The sequence below is a fragment of the Colletotrichum truncatum genome, assembly GCF_014235925.2.
Source record: "Colletotrichum truncatum strain CMES1059 chromosome Unknown Contig_0001, whole genome shotgun sequence".
In the NCBI taxonomy this organism is placed as follows: domain Eukaryota; kingdom Fungi; phylum Ascomycota; class Sordariomycetes; order Glomerellales; family Glomerellaceae; genus Colletotrichum; species Colletotrichum truncatum.
In genome coordinates this window covers 7,204,922-7,217,475 of record NW_027222398.1, presented here as the reverse complement: position 1 = coordinate 7,217,475, position 12,554 = coordinate 7,204,922, and the positions used below count along the sequence as shown (strand labels likewise).

Genomic DNA, 12,554 nt, shown 5'->3' with positions numbered 1-12,554 from the left:
ATCTTGTGAAACTACTCTTACTGGCAACATTGTAAATCTATCACTCCTGTAACCCTGTCGTTTCTGTTATCACTGCTACGATTCTTTCCCCGTCATCCCTATTGTCCGTGCACACATTCGAAAATGGCCTGCGCATGCTTGAAAAAGTCCATCCTTACTGATACTACCTCAAACTCAACAAGTGACGAGTATCTGGGTCGAACAAAGGGATGTGGAACCCCTGTTATACCTGGAATGGATAGGTGCATAGAGTTCCTGGGGATCGGCGACCGGGGTGCGGGCCGGGGGGGAGGGAGGAAGACGCGGGGTAGCTCGGCATCCAATGGCTGCTAAGGGAGGTACGGTGACCAAACGGTCTCCCCAATTCTGCAACGGACTAAGCACACAACAACAGAGCTCGTGCGTATCCCTCCGAACAGAACTGTCCGTCTGCAACAACACATGACCATAACACCTACGATCGACGTCCGAATGGCCTCGACTGGCCGGTCGCAAACTCGTCGCTTTTGATCTCCATCACTTGTCAACCTGCTGCCAATGGTGAGCTCGGCGGAGCCATGAAGCTTAACACACCACTTGCGAGATGGGCCTCATTCATTATTCTCGCGCCGCCAATGGCCCTGGCGGCAGTGCGACCTCCCTTCATCGATCCGGAATCCCTCCCGAAAGAGCCCATCTTCAAAGGGCCCTGGGAGCGTTACGTCAAAGCACCGGCAGATAAAACTCGCATCGTACCATCCAGCATTTATGGTGTCGAGGGGAACGTCACCACTTCGCTGCGAGCAGTGGAGGTTGGGGCGGCAGCGGCGCATACGTTTGAAAATGGTATCACCATCGGGCCGGGGGGCGTGTTGACGCTCGAGTTCGCAGAAAACATTGCTGGACGGTATGCCTTGAAGTTTCTTCTCATCTGTAAATCACTCCCAGCTAAATAACCAACTCACTACAGGGTTTGTTTCGATGTATCCTCCGTTGGCAATGACCCCGAACTCTATCTAGCGTACTCCGAATCGTCGCTCTTCGCTGGGCCGACTCCTGACGCCACAACTGACCAACAAGAACGAGATCTCCCTCTACACTTCGAGTTCGATGGCAAAACAGGTACTGTCTGCGTGGGACGGGATTTTATACGAGGCGCCTTCAAATACCTAACTTTGCAAATGCCGGAATACCCTGTTTTGTCAGACAAGGTTATTGTCCTGCAAAACGGGGCCCAAGATCAAGAGGTCTTGCTAGACGATGAGAAGCCTCTCGACCCATCTGACAGGAACCCATATGATAAGCCTTGGGTCACGCTCAAGAATCTTTGGGTCAACTGCACTGCATTCCCTTCACAGTCGAATGGACAAGCCTACTCTGGCTACTTCCATAGCTCCAGCAACATGCTCAACCGCATTTGGTACGCCGGGGCATGGACACTTCAACTCTCAACACTCGATCCTCGGGAAGGATCGGCTTTGATTGACTACAACCGCAACATTGATCACAACGAGTCCCCCACAGGGTCATGGTATTCGAACTTCACTATAGCGAATGGCTCAGCAGTTACGACGGACGGCGCGAAGCGCGATCGCGTGGTCTGGCCAGGTGATATGTACATCGCCGTGCCCGGAATTGCCGTCAGTACCTACGACATGCTTGCCGTACGTAACGCACTCGATGTGCTCTACGATCACCAGTATCCCGACGGCTCGTTGCCATATGCTGGTCCTCCTTTGGGGTACCGTGGGGAGTTTAGCGATACCTACCACCTACACACCCTGCTAGGCACTTACAACTATGTGATGTACTCCGGTGATATCGACTGGCTCGGAAAGCGATGGCCCGCGTACCTCAAGGCTCTGAATGTTAGCATCGATAAAGTTGACCACACCGGCCTTCTCCATGTCACCAGCGGCGCCGACTGGTTGCGTCCAGGTATGACGGGCCACAACCTCGAAGCCAGTGCTATCCTCAGTACGGTTCTAGAGAAGAGCATCAAGTTAGCCAAGTGGCTCGGTGACGATCGTCCAGCAGCGCGCCCCCATGGGGTCTGGTCAGGATTGCGCACCGTCATGAACGCTGGTATTCAGCAGCTGTACTGCGAGGACACTGGACTCTACTCGGACAACATTGGCCGACGAAGCTGCAGAGGGCCAGAACACACCGATCCTCAGGATGGCAATAGCTGGACTCTGATCTCCGGCGCAACTCATTACTCTCGCCGTCTGGCCGTTTCTCAAAACCTACGATCTCGCTGGACGAAGTTCGGCGCACCCGCTGTTGAGTTTCCCAACGTTATCTCACCGTTCGCGTCCTCCTTTGAGCTTCTTGCCCACTCTGCCGCCGATAACCATGATGCCGCCGTCGAGCTTATGCTTCTCGAGTGGGCTTACCTACTAGAAGGGCCTGGGTTTACAAACTCGACGTTCGCCGAGGGCTTCAGAATCGACGGCGACGTGCAATACCCAGCCTACTGGTCTGCCGCACGCAATTCCCATTGCCACGGCTGGTCTTCTGGCCCTACGACTGTGCTTACAAGCGAGATCCTGGGAATCCAGCTTCTCGGCCCAGCGGGCTCAGAGTGGACTGTCCGCCCGCACCTGACAAAGTGGCTTGGTTTCGCGAGGGGCGGTTTCGCTACCACCCAGGGCGTTTTCGAAGTCAAACTCACCCGCGTCATCACTTCAACGTCATCAACCGCCCACAACCAGCAGGTGCGGCGTCGCGGCCAGATTGTTGAGATCACGGCACCAGAACACACCAAGGGAACTTTCGAATGGGGTCCCTCATCAACCAAGATCGATGTCGACGGCGGGCGAACGATGGCTTGGGTCGCCTGGGAGGATGACGAACAAAGTCAAGGCTCAAAGGGAGCCGTTGAACAGCTTGACGTCGTGCTCGGTCGGGTCGAAGCGCCCAGCGAGGAAGAGTGGCATCGCCAAAGCTTCATCTACCGCGACGATACGCGATTGGTATATGACGATTCGTTCCGTACGCCCAAGATGGCCGAGCGGAAGGCCGGAGTGGTTGACTGGGATGCGCTGGAAGCAAACTACGTACGGTCCTTGACGGAGATGTTTTGAGATGATGTGCGCTCTCTCTGTATCAGTATCGACAAACTTCTTCTCGGCGAACGACGGAAGCAGGGCTAAGCTCGCGAGGAGGTACGTAATGTGTGTATGGCTAGTACGACTTTGGGGAAGGGTTGGGAAAGGCGCAACTGTACATTATTATTATTTTTTCCTTTTTCATTTTCCTTTTTTTTCTTCTGGGAGGGTTAGGTTTGATTACTTCTTATAGATGGTGTATCTGTTCAGACTAGGTATTGGGAGGAATGTTAGATGTCAGAAAGCACTACCCTTCCCCGAGCCCCAAGATGAGAATGACCCCGTTTCAGCGTAAGTGAGTTTTGCAGAAACTCTTTTCAAGGATGGCAGCATTTCATCTTATCATGATGTTTCTTGAGCTGAACTGTATGGAAGGAAACATTCTCGTCGTTTTTTTTATGTTATCACTTTACGCACACACGTTCCATCTGCGAATGTCAGTCGTCACATAGGTGAACTAGTCAACAGGGCACGCAAGGCTCAATAGTTGGTCTGGTATATCGGCACTGGTATAGAATTTAAAATTTCCACTACTTTGTTCCGCGTCGCGGTTCCTAATTCAAAAAAAAAAAAAAAAAAAAAAAAAATCGAAAGGGGGTATCAATATACACATTTTCGCCCTCCGCCAATGATAACCCCTTTGAGAACACAAACAACGCCCAAGTCATTTTTCTTTGAAAATTTTGTTTTGCTTTTCCCCCCCTGGTGCCAATAGCCGTCAAGGCCTTAGTAGAGCAGCTCGCCGCTCTCAACCATTCTTGAGAACTTGTCATCCGGGTCAATGAAGTGGTAATCCTCGCCGCGCACCACGCGGTCCACCTCCTCGCGGACGAACGGATACACGTCCTTCCACGCGTTGCGACCCATCCAGCAGTCCAAGTGTCCGTAGCCCGGTACAACGCGGCGGCGGTACTGGATGCCACCCTGGCCTCCGCCGTCGCGCTCCCCGCCGCTGGATCCGAACGTGTCGCAGAGGATCTCGTACGTTCTCTCCGTCGCCTCCGGCGTCAGCACGGCGTTGTCGCGGCCGGCGAAGAGCATAATTGGAATGCCCCTCAGCCTACGAATGTTCTGCGGCGTCGTGAGGGGCTGGAACAGCGGGCCGTTGGTCATGACGTGCCCGTCGTAACCCTGCTTCATGAGGAGCTGCAGCTGCGTCATGTTGACACCGCCGAAGAAGCGGTCGATTTGCCTGTGTGTCGCCTCGTTCAGGTTGGCGTGATTCCAGCATCTGCCGAAGACGAGGGTGCAGCGGTGACAGCAGGCGTTGTTGCAGATCTCCTTGCGCTCATCGGGATAGAGGCGGAGAAGCTCGTTGAGGGCTCGCTGGAGGATGCTGTCATCCTTGGCTGTGCTGCAGGAGAACCAGTTTCCGAGAACCATCTTGTACATCTTGTCAAGGGGAATAGGTCCCGCCATGACCTTGGCCATGTTGAGGGTGCTCCAGATAGGATTCATGAACACTTGGCTGCAAGTGATGCCGTGGATCCAGCTTCCTGGGATCGTGCCGTCGAGAAGACCACAGGCGAAAGCTACACTGCCCATGCAATGGGCAATGGTGTAGATTTTGTTGTCTCTGGAGTTGCCCTCAGCGTAGTTGTCGCGGATGTACTCGATGCAGGCCTGGAGGTCCAGTCGGGCGTCGTATGTTGTCCAGTTGTTCTGTGCGACCATGAGCTGGCCGATGCGATGCACCGTGATGAATACGCGATAACCTGCGCGGGTCAGGTAGTTGACCGCGTTGTATTTGATCGTCGGTAGGGCATAGATCTGATGATCCACTGCGGCTCCGGGAATCAAGAAGATGTTCTTGGGCTCGATATCAGTGTTGGTGGGCTCCCACATGTGCATCCGCGTTTTGACATTGTCTCGGGCAACGATAACGAACGATGCCGTTGGAGGCGTGTCATTAACGTATCCGTTGTAGTTGACGCTTGGATATTGCAGGGGAGTAAAGGGTGCTAGAAATAGGGAGAGCGACTTGCGAGTGAAATACGTCAAGAAGCTCGCCGCGCTGTAGACTTTCCGGACGAGACTGCTTCCAGTTGGCGTCATGGTCATGATTTGGGAGACAAAGTCTGCTGGCTGAATGTGCATGATGCCCTTGGCGACCACCTTTCCGAGGCGCCATGGCTCGGTGCAGTCCTCGGCGACCTCCAAGTCTCGGCTGGGCTCCGAGATAGTCACGTAGAGCGTGCTGGTCGCCTTCCAGAACTGGAAAGGTGCCAGAGCAACTGAAGAGTCGACAACCTTGTATCCATGGAAGTGATACTTTTCGCCATTGACACCGCGCAAGTCAAAGTCATACGTCATGTTTCGCGTTCCTGGGGCCTTCTGATCGAGGATAAAAAGGTTGAAATCACCTCGGTGGACCATAAAAGGAGACCCGCGGATGGCAGGGCACACGAAAGTGCCTGTCAGCATAGCGGAGTGGTCAGGCTCCCTGATCATAGACTTGGTGTTGAAGGCTTGCACACTGAGGAAGAATCTGGCACTTTCGCAGAGGCTCTTGGCTGTCCGGTATGCCAGCTCGTACGTGGCCCGTTTGTCGGTGACTAGCCCGTCATCGCGGTGAACAAATCCTGACATGACTTCGGTGAAGCCGAAGCCGCCAGCCTTTGAACGGTTGGCCTGGTGAATTAAGGACTTGACCTCATAGATTTTGTCACACTCGTGCTTTAGCTCTTGCGTATTGCGCTCCTCCTTGGGTGCGAACTGGGGTTCACCAAAGAGGTCAAGGATACCGTTCTTGTTAGGATGGATCTTGAGTTCTCTCCTGTGGATATATGCATCAACAGCACGCTCAGCAAGCGCCGTGATGGTGGCGAAGGGATTGACACCAATGGCACCCGGAATCACGGCAGCATCTGTGACAATCAGCCCGGGGTGGGTTTCGTCCTCATCTCCGGTAAACACCTCGCCAACGTTGTTCGTAACACCGGTGGCGCCGGTGTCATCGCGAGCCATGCATGCTCCACTGCGGTCTGTTAGCTAAAGTATTTGAAAGTTGGGCAGCGAACTTACCCGATAGGATGGACGGTAACCTGCTGGCCGCCCATCAAGGCGTGGAAGGGGTTATTAACAAAGGTGCCACCCATAGCCTGGGTTGCTTTAGCCAGCAAATCGTTCAATTTTCTTACGTGGTCACTACGTCCAACGCCGAGGAACTCAAGAACTGGCTTGTCATCCTTGAGTGTGAGCATGGCCTGGCTGCTGTCATGAGACATGACGAGGTAGACTTGTGTGTTGTCCATGGAACCACCTTGGCGGTAGGCGCCGAAAATATGGCTTCGATACCTGGCGAAGTTGGAGCGCACCTTTTCAGTGAAGGACTCGCCTGTACACTCGACACTACCAGGCATCATCTCCAAAAGAGTCTGGAGGAATGGTGTGAGAGAACGGGGAATGGCGCCTTCCTGAATGACGTATCCGTCGAGGGGGTTCTCATGGCCCTCGCGATCGTCGATGATGGCATTAATTGTTGGACCGACTGGGTTATATGGGTTCGGAAATGGCTTTCCGATAGAGTTGGCCTCTTCGTCCATGTTGTAGCTAGTTAAGGGTTAGCTGCATGTTGCACACAGGAACAGCGGGAGTCAATTACCCACAACCGAGCATGTCACCGTTGCCGCTCATGTTTTCGCCAACACGAGGGCTCATGGACAAGCCCATCTCCCTACTTCTTAAAAGAATTTCCGTGGTACCAATTGCACCTGCGCCCAAGAATACACACTCTTTGGCATGAACCCACATCAAGTCACCATGGAGGTTCGCCTTGAAGTGCCCTCTATTGCGGCCGTGCCAGGCGAAAAAGATGATATATCCTCCGATGTGCGGTTCGGCCTTCTTGATATATCGGACTTCACACTCGCAGAACATCTCGGCACCCCAATTCCAGGCGTCAGCTAAATAAGTCACCAAGGTGGTTGTCTTGGAGCCGTCATTGACGCCGGTGCAGTCTTGGCCGGTCAGTGCCGAGGGACACATCTCGACGCCGGTGCTGTTTGGGCCGTTGCGGAATCTGGTTGTCTGCGGGACCATTTTGAACTTGCTCGAGAGCCCGAGAGCGGCCGCCTGTTTTTTCAGGAGGTTGACTTTGGGAAGTTCGGGCCAGTCATCTGGGTACTCGGTCGGCTCCAGGACATCTCTGGCCATCTGGTAATCTGTGAGCGGATGGATTAGTATTGATTCGACAGATAGATCCCTCAGGCCCGGGTGGGAGTTTCTTACACTTATCTAGACAACCTGGGTCATCTCTGATTGCCTTGGGCCAGATGGGCATGGACAGAGTTCCTCTGTCTGCTTCCAAGAAAACATTGGCGTTCATCAAGCTAGTTCCACCCAAACCTGTGCAACAAGTCAATGAACAGAAACTTTAAAGCATGGCAGAAATAGAAAATCGTACCGTTACCAACAATGGCGTTCAACCCCTTTCCGAAAATCAAGTGGTACATGCCGGTTGGGTCACCCCTCTCGATCGTCGTGCTGGGAAGCCAGCCAGGGGCAAACTCGCCGGACACGTGAACCTGATCAAAAGCATCGAGGACGCCACTGGGGTATTCACCTGGCCACTTCTCCTGACCCCGTTCCAATACACAAACAGATTGGCGCTTGCCGTTGGCATCTTTTGTCCGCGCTATGCGTGATGCGGCAACGGCACCACCATATCCTGAGCCGATAACTACACAGTCATAGCTATTGCGCATCAGTTCCACGGGCTTCGATATGCGAGGATATTGCCTGCGGGCCTCATCGTTATATGTGCGAATGTTGGCGTAGCCCCGTGACCTTGGGGCGTTGTCTTCCTCATGGATACCAAACGTCGGGATACGGTGAGACTTGCTGTATCTTATGCCGTTTGAAGGGGGCTCCTCTCGATATGAGCGAGAGGAGGAGGATGTTGGGCGCGAGCCTGTGGAATTAGGCGAGAAGCTGCTTAGTCTAGAAGAGGAGCTGTTGGAGCCGCTGGAGCTGTTGATGCCATTCGGGGTCCCGTTGGCGTCCGCATGGTATCCGTTGGCTTTAGCGATGTTGATGTTACTTGGTGTGGGCTGAGCGCCATTAACTGGGCTATCTGTAGTCGCCATTGGTGCCATTTATAAGGGGCGGCCAGCGCTAAGAGCAGCCGCGGCGTCTGTGGGACTAAGATTGTTCAAGCGTAAGAGTTTCTTAATATTTGAAAAGGAATCTTTATTTGCTGTTGTGCTGGATATGTTATATTAGGACAGCAATGTAGAGTTGGTTGAGATACTATTGGGTGGGCAGAAGGATTCTGAGGAGGGCACTGGAGAGCCTATATAGCAGAGATTGGTACGGCACATGAACGTTGAAATATGTGAGGCACGAATGCGGATGATGAGGACAATAACGCAGACGAGGGGACAGAAAAAGGCCCCTGTCAGTGTATGTAGGAATGCTCCACGGGGCTTCCATGACTGGCGAAATCGAGGTGCGCCGCGCGAACTATTCCTAGTAAGAAAAACCACACTAGCAGATGCGCCCTTGTGCAGATAGACAGTCCACCGTAGGGGAACGGCGTCTTGGGTGACCGGGGTACCAGGGGATCCTTGCCAGCCTTTACATGTGTGTGTACGGTATCCGTATTGTCGTAGGCTGCGCTACGAGGCCGGCATATCGGTATGGGACGATGCCGGATCCGTCATTCCTACGAATTTGAGAGCGGATGAAGCGGATTCGAGGCGACAATGCAATACTCGATACCACGGTCAAAGTCTCGTGAAAAAACGACAGGGCTAGATCCAATCTCTCCACCCGGGTCACTGTAGACGGCTTGAGACAGACCGGCGGACATGTTGGCGAAGCTGGCCTGAGTGATTAGTTTCTCCATGTCTCAAGTCGGATATCCATCTCGATCCGTAATGAGAATCATGTCACTCAGATGGCAGGCCCTTGACGAGGCTGGCTGGAGCAGATGCCAGGGACGAGACCGGGGACTTGGGCAGTGGGCAGCGAGACAAGGTGGGGAGGGTCGTAGTGCGTCCACAGAGATGGGCTGGCTGAACACTCCAAAGAGCCGGAGAGTGGGGTGGGTAGGAATCGATGGAAATGGGGTGGGAGTGAGACTCTGAGGGTTCAGCGCCACGTCTCCCGAGGTGTGAGTGGACGACAACATGGGCGCAAAGGCTGCAGCTGTACAGTTTGCGCAGACATGCTACTGGAAATAATGGAAGGACACCACCTCGTGCTGTCTAAAGTCCCCTTCGGTACGTAAGTAGTATGTATCTGTTGGGGAGTGGAGGATAATATTGAGTACAGATGACTGCGCAGTTTAGCTTACAAAAAAAAAAAGAAAAAGGTGCTACTGGTAAACAGGAGCAGCTCCCGCATGTAGAAGCGGTTTAATTGGCCAGTGGGGGCCAATCACAACCAGAAAATAATAAGATCCGTCTCCCTGTTGCGCCAATGACCGGTACCGATGGCTTTCTAAGATGGTGGGTGGGCTTGGAGCTGAGGGTTGTTGTGTCTGCTGTAAATTTTGCATGCGAACAGAATTGGGCAGAGGCGGCGGACTCCCGTAGCTGGTACGAATAGAGAGATTCGGCCACTCAAAAAAGTGTTCTGCCTGCGCGCAAATGAACCAATGGCAATGCTCCAATCGAATTTCTTTTCGGGCTTTCCCAGGCGGCCGTTCCCAGTCCCACAGCTAACAAGGATGAGCAGTCTAGTCCCCACTCAGACGGGATGGTTGCCCGTTTTGACAACCATGTTGGTTCTAGCGTCCCAGACGACCTGCAACTGGCAGCTGCCACCAGAAAAACAGGCGCCTCAGTGTACTATAGTAAGCCCAGGGCAGTTTGGCATGTGCGCAATCGCGCAAGGGAGGCTGCTTTGGTGGATCGTGCCGAAAGTGGTTGCCTGAAGCGTCCTTGAGTTGACGACGGATCCAGACGAGCCAGGTATACACGAAGTCAATTATGGGATACCACGCAACCTCCTGAAGTGTTCAGAGTAGGCGACATTGACACCAATCGACCTGGGCTAAAGTTAGCATGACGGGGAATAAGACCAACACATTCCCGTCGACTCCTGCAGCGCCAAATCCACATGGTCGTTGAGACACGCGAGGACCCTGGTCTTAGTCAAAAATGAGGCGTTTGACTGTGGTTGCCGTTGGCTGGCGAAGTGTGCTGAGGCGTAGTATGTTGTGGTACGGTGTGGCGTCGGGCTTCTACCTCTAAATAACGACATGGAAAATCCAAAGTCCAATGTGCAATGCCACACGCGGGCTTCTGGCATCTTATCGCTTCTTAGCCTGACAGCCCCTTGCTCCGAGGAACGTGGTGGTCGCCGAGCGAGATTTTGGTGAGCCAGTCAAATTGATGGCCTCGGTGAGGGCATATTGTTTAGGTACCTAGGTCTACATAGTACCAACCGAATCCCGACCACGTTCGGCAAGGACCCGTTCGTTATAGGCTTTCAATTTCGATAGGCCCACATGCAGAAACGGTGGGCTGTGGACGCAAGGAAAGGCCCTTCTTCTCTGCCTCTTTGGTTTGCTGCACTGCGCCATAAGCTACTACCGTCCCGCCTGGGGCTGGCCCCCACCAGGCTTACTATGGTTCCGTCAGTGTTGGTGGTTCCCGTCGTCATTGTGTCCAATCCTCGTCGATCGGCTCAAGGCAACCACCAAGGCTGAGCCGTGCCTCGCATGCTCAACCACGCCTACCTGCAACAAACGCCGCGGGGGCCCCGGGTGCAGTTGCATCATTCGTCTCAGTCGTCTCCAACATGGATTTATTTCATCTCGATTCGCAATTGTCGTTGGCAAATGATTCGCGAATCCCCCTTACCCAGCTGTCAGCAAATTTGTTCGACGAATACCACAGCCCGGAACGGCCCCCATCGGCGCATCATACCACACCATACCAATGCTGTTGGTTCTTTCGCGTGTCTTACGAGTCAATGCGTCAGAACTTATTAGGTAGGGCTGAAGGTCCTTTCTGGTTTATGTCCGGAGAGGCTACTCTCACTTCAGATGACCCCCTTCTGCAGGGGTTAACCCACGAGCATCTGGCCCATGCAATGCAGGCATTGTGAAAACTGTTGTGCAGGGAGAGAAATGGGGGCCGAGGCTCGATTCCAAATGGCTGTCAGCATTTTCCTATTACAGACTGTTAAGAATAGTTCAGCCCGGAACCTCTCTCATCGTTCCAATGGCTGGCGGCTACCGAATATTTTGTCGTTAATTATAACGTACCTCACACCGCATGTTGTGTTGCCTCGGGTTATCCGTGTAGACCAGCCAACGTTATCGTCAGGTTGTTCCGCGGGCGCACAAAACCCCCGGATCCTGCCTCTTGGAGCTTGTTACACCCAAAAGTTCCTTGGGAATCATCGAATAAAATCGACATCTTCCCTGCTAGATTAAAGTGATGTCTGTTAAGCGTCAGCAGGGGTTGTTGCAGATCCGGAACCTCCACCGTCCTCGCCACCACCATCCATTCTACCGTTGTCATCATCCACGAACGCCACTATCCGGGGGTTAAAGACGTTGGCATCGGGATCAATCCGCGATAGACTTCTTACCACTGTGTCAGCCTGATTCTTGGGGGCGGAGGAGTGTTCTCGGCCCATTAAACCTGGAACAGACATTCCGGATATCCGCTTCCACAGCCACAGGCATCGCACTAATCGCGTCGTCTTAAGCTTCACTTTGCGAAGCAACCCAATTTCTTTCCTCGTGAAATGTTCGCGTAGATCCCAGTCAACCGTTGACTATCCGACCGACTTGCACCTCATGTGGAAAAAAAAAAAAAGAAAAAAAAAAGGAGACGTCCGAAACGGTGCCTGCCTAAGTAGCTATTCTCGTCCGCTACCGGTCCAACTAACCGGGTCAAACTCGGTCTTACATGATATGCACGTTGAAAGATCGTCGAAACAAAGGAGCACGAATTCGGATACATTAATCGACGTATGCCTGGCAACCGGACGTTGACTGTTCAAGGAGGGGATTTCTGACGTTTCACATGCGACCGAGAGAATCCCAACGCAGCACGCTCGACATCAACTCTCGTCAGTACTTTATTGTAATGCACACCACCGCCACCACAGGCTTGCGTTGCCTTTTCCCCTTCTCTCTCTCTCTCTCTCGTGCGCGCCGCGTGGCGTTCTTTGAAGGATTCGGTACTATTCCTTCCTTCTTCGGCACTTGGAAAGGAAAGGATGGATGGATAAGCCGCCAAGGGACACCCAAGACATAGCCCTAGCCATAGCGGTTGACATGATTGTCCACTTTGAAGGAACGAGGGGTAGATCAGATTCTAAAATAAAAAAAAAGCCTTTGGTATAGAGCTATCTAAGGTATCCTTGCCACCAACGCCAGCTTCGAAATACAAATGGACATTACACTAGGAATTTCTCAAGTCATCATTCCGTCAGCCTACCGCCTGAAGAGGTGGCTGTATCATGTCCCATCCGAACGGAGACTCCTTCGTCATCAACCCT

General features: G+C 53.1%; 2 protein-coding genes across 2 annotated transcripts; one reads left to right on the top strand and one right to left on the bottom strand.

The window, feature by feature from the left end:
* Window positions 1-557: 557 nt before the first annotated feature.
* On the top strand, window positions 558-3,065 carry CTRU02_202011 (alpha-l-rhamnosidase a; the record flags this gene model as incomplete). Its single annotated transcript, XM_070203963.1, has 2 exons — window positions 558-886; window positions 950-3,065. The coding sequence occupies 2 exons, from the start codon at window positions 558-560 to the stop codon at window positions 3,063-3,065; spliced, it is 2,445 nt and encodes an 814-aa protein (XP_070062545.1).
* Window positions 3,066-3,815: 750 nt separating this feature from the next.
* CTRU02_202010 (glucose-methanol-choline oxidoreductase) lies at window positions 3,816-8,185 on the bottom strand (the record flags this gene model as incomplete). Its single annotated transcript, XM_036725369.1, has 5 exons — window positions 3,816-6,066; window positions 6,114-6,641; window positions 6,694-7,252; window positions 7,320-7,436; window positions 7,495-8,185. 5 exons carry the CDS (start codon window positions 8,183-8,185, stop codon window positions 3,816-3,818), a joined length of 4,146 nt encoding a protein of 1,381 aa, XP_036583047.1.
* Window positions 8,186-12,554: the final 4,369 nt, after the last annotated feature.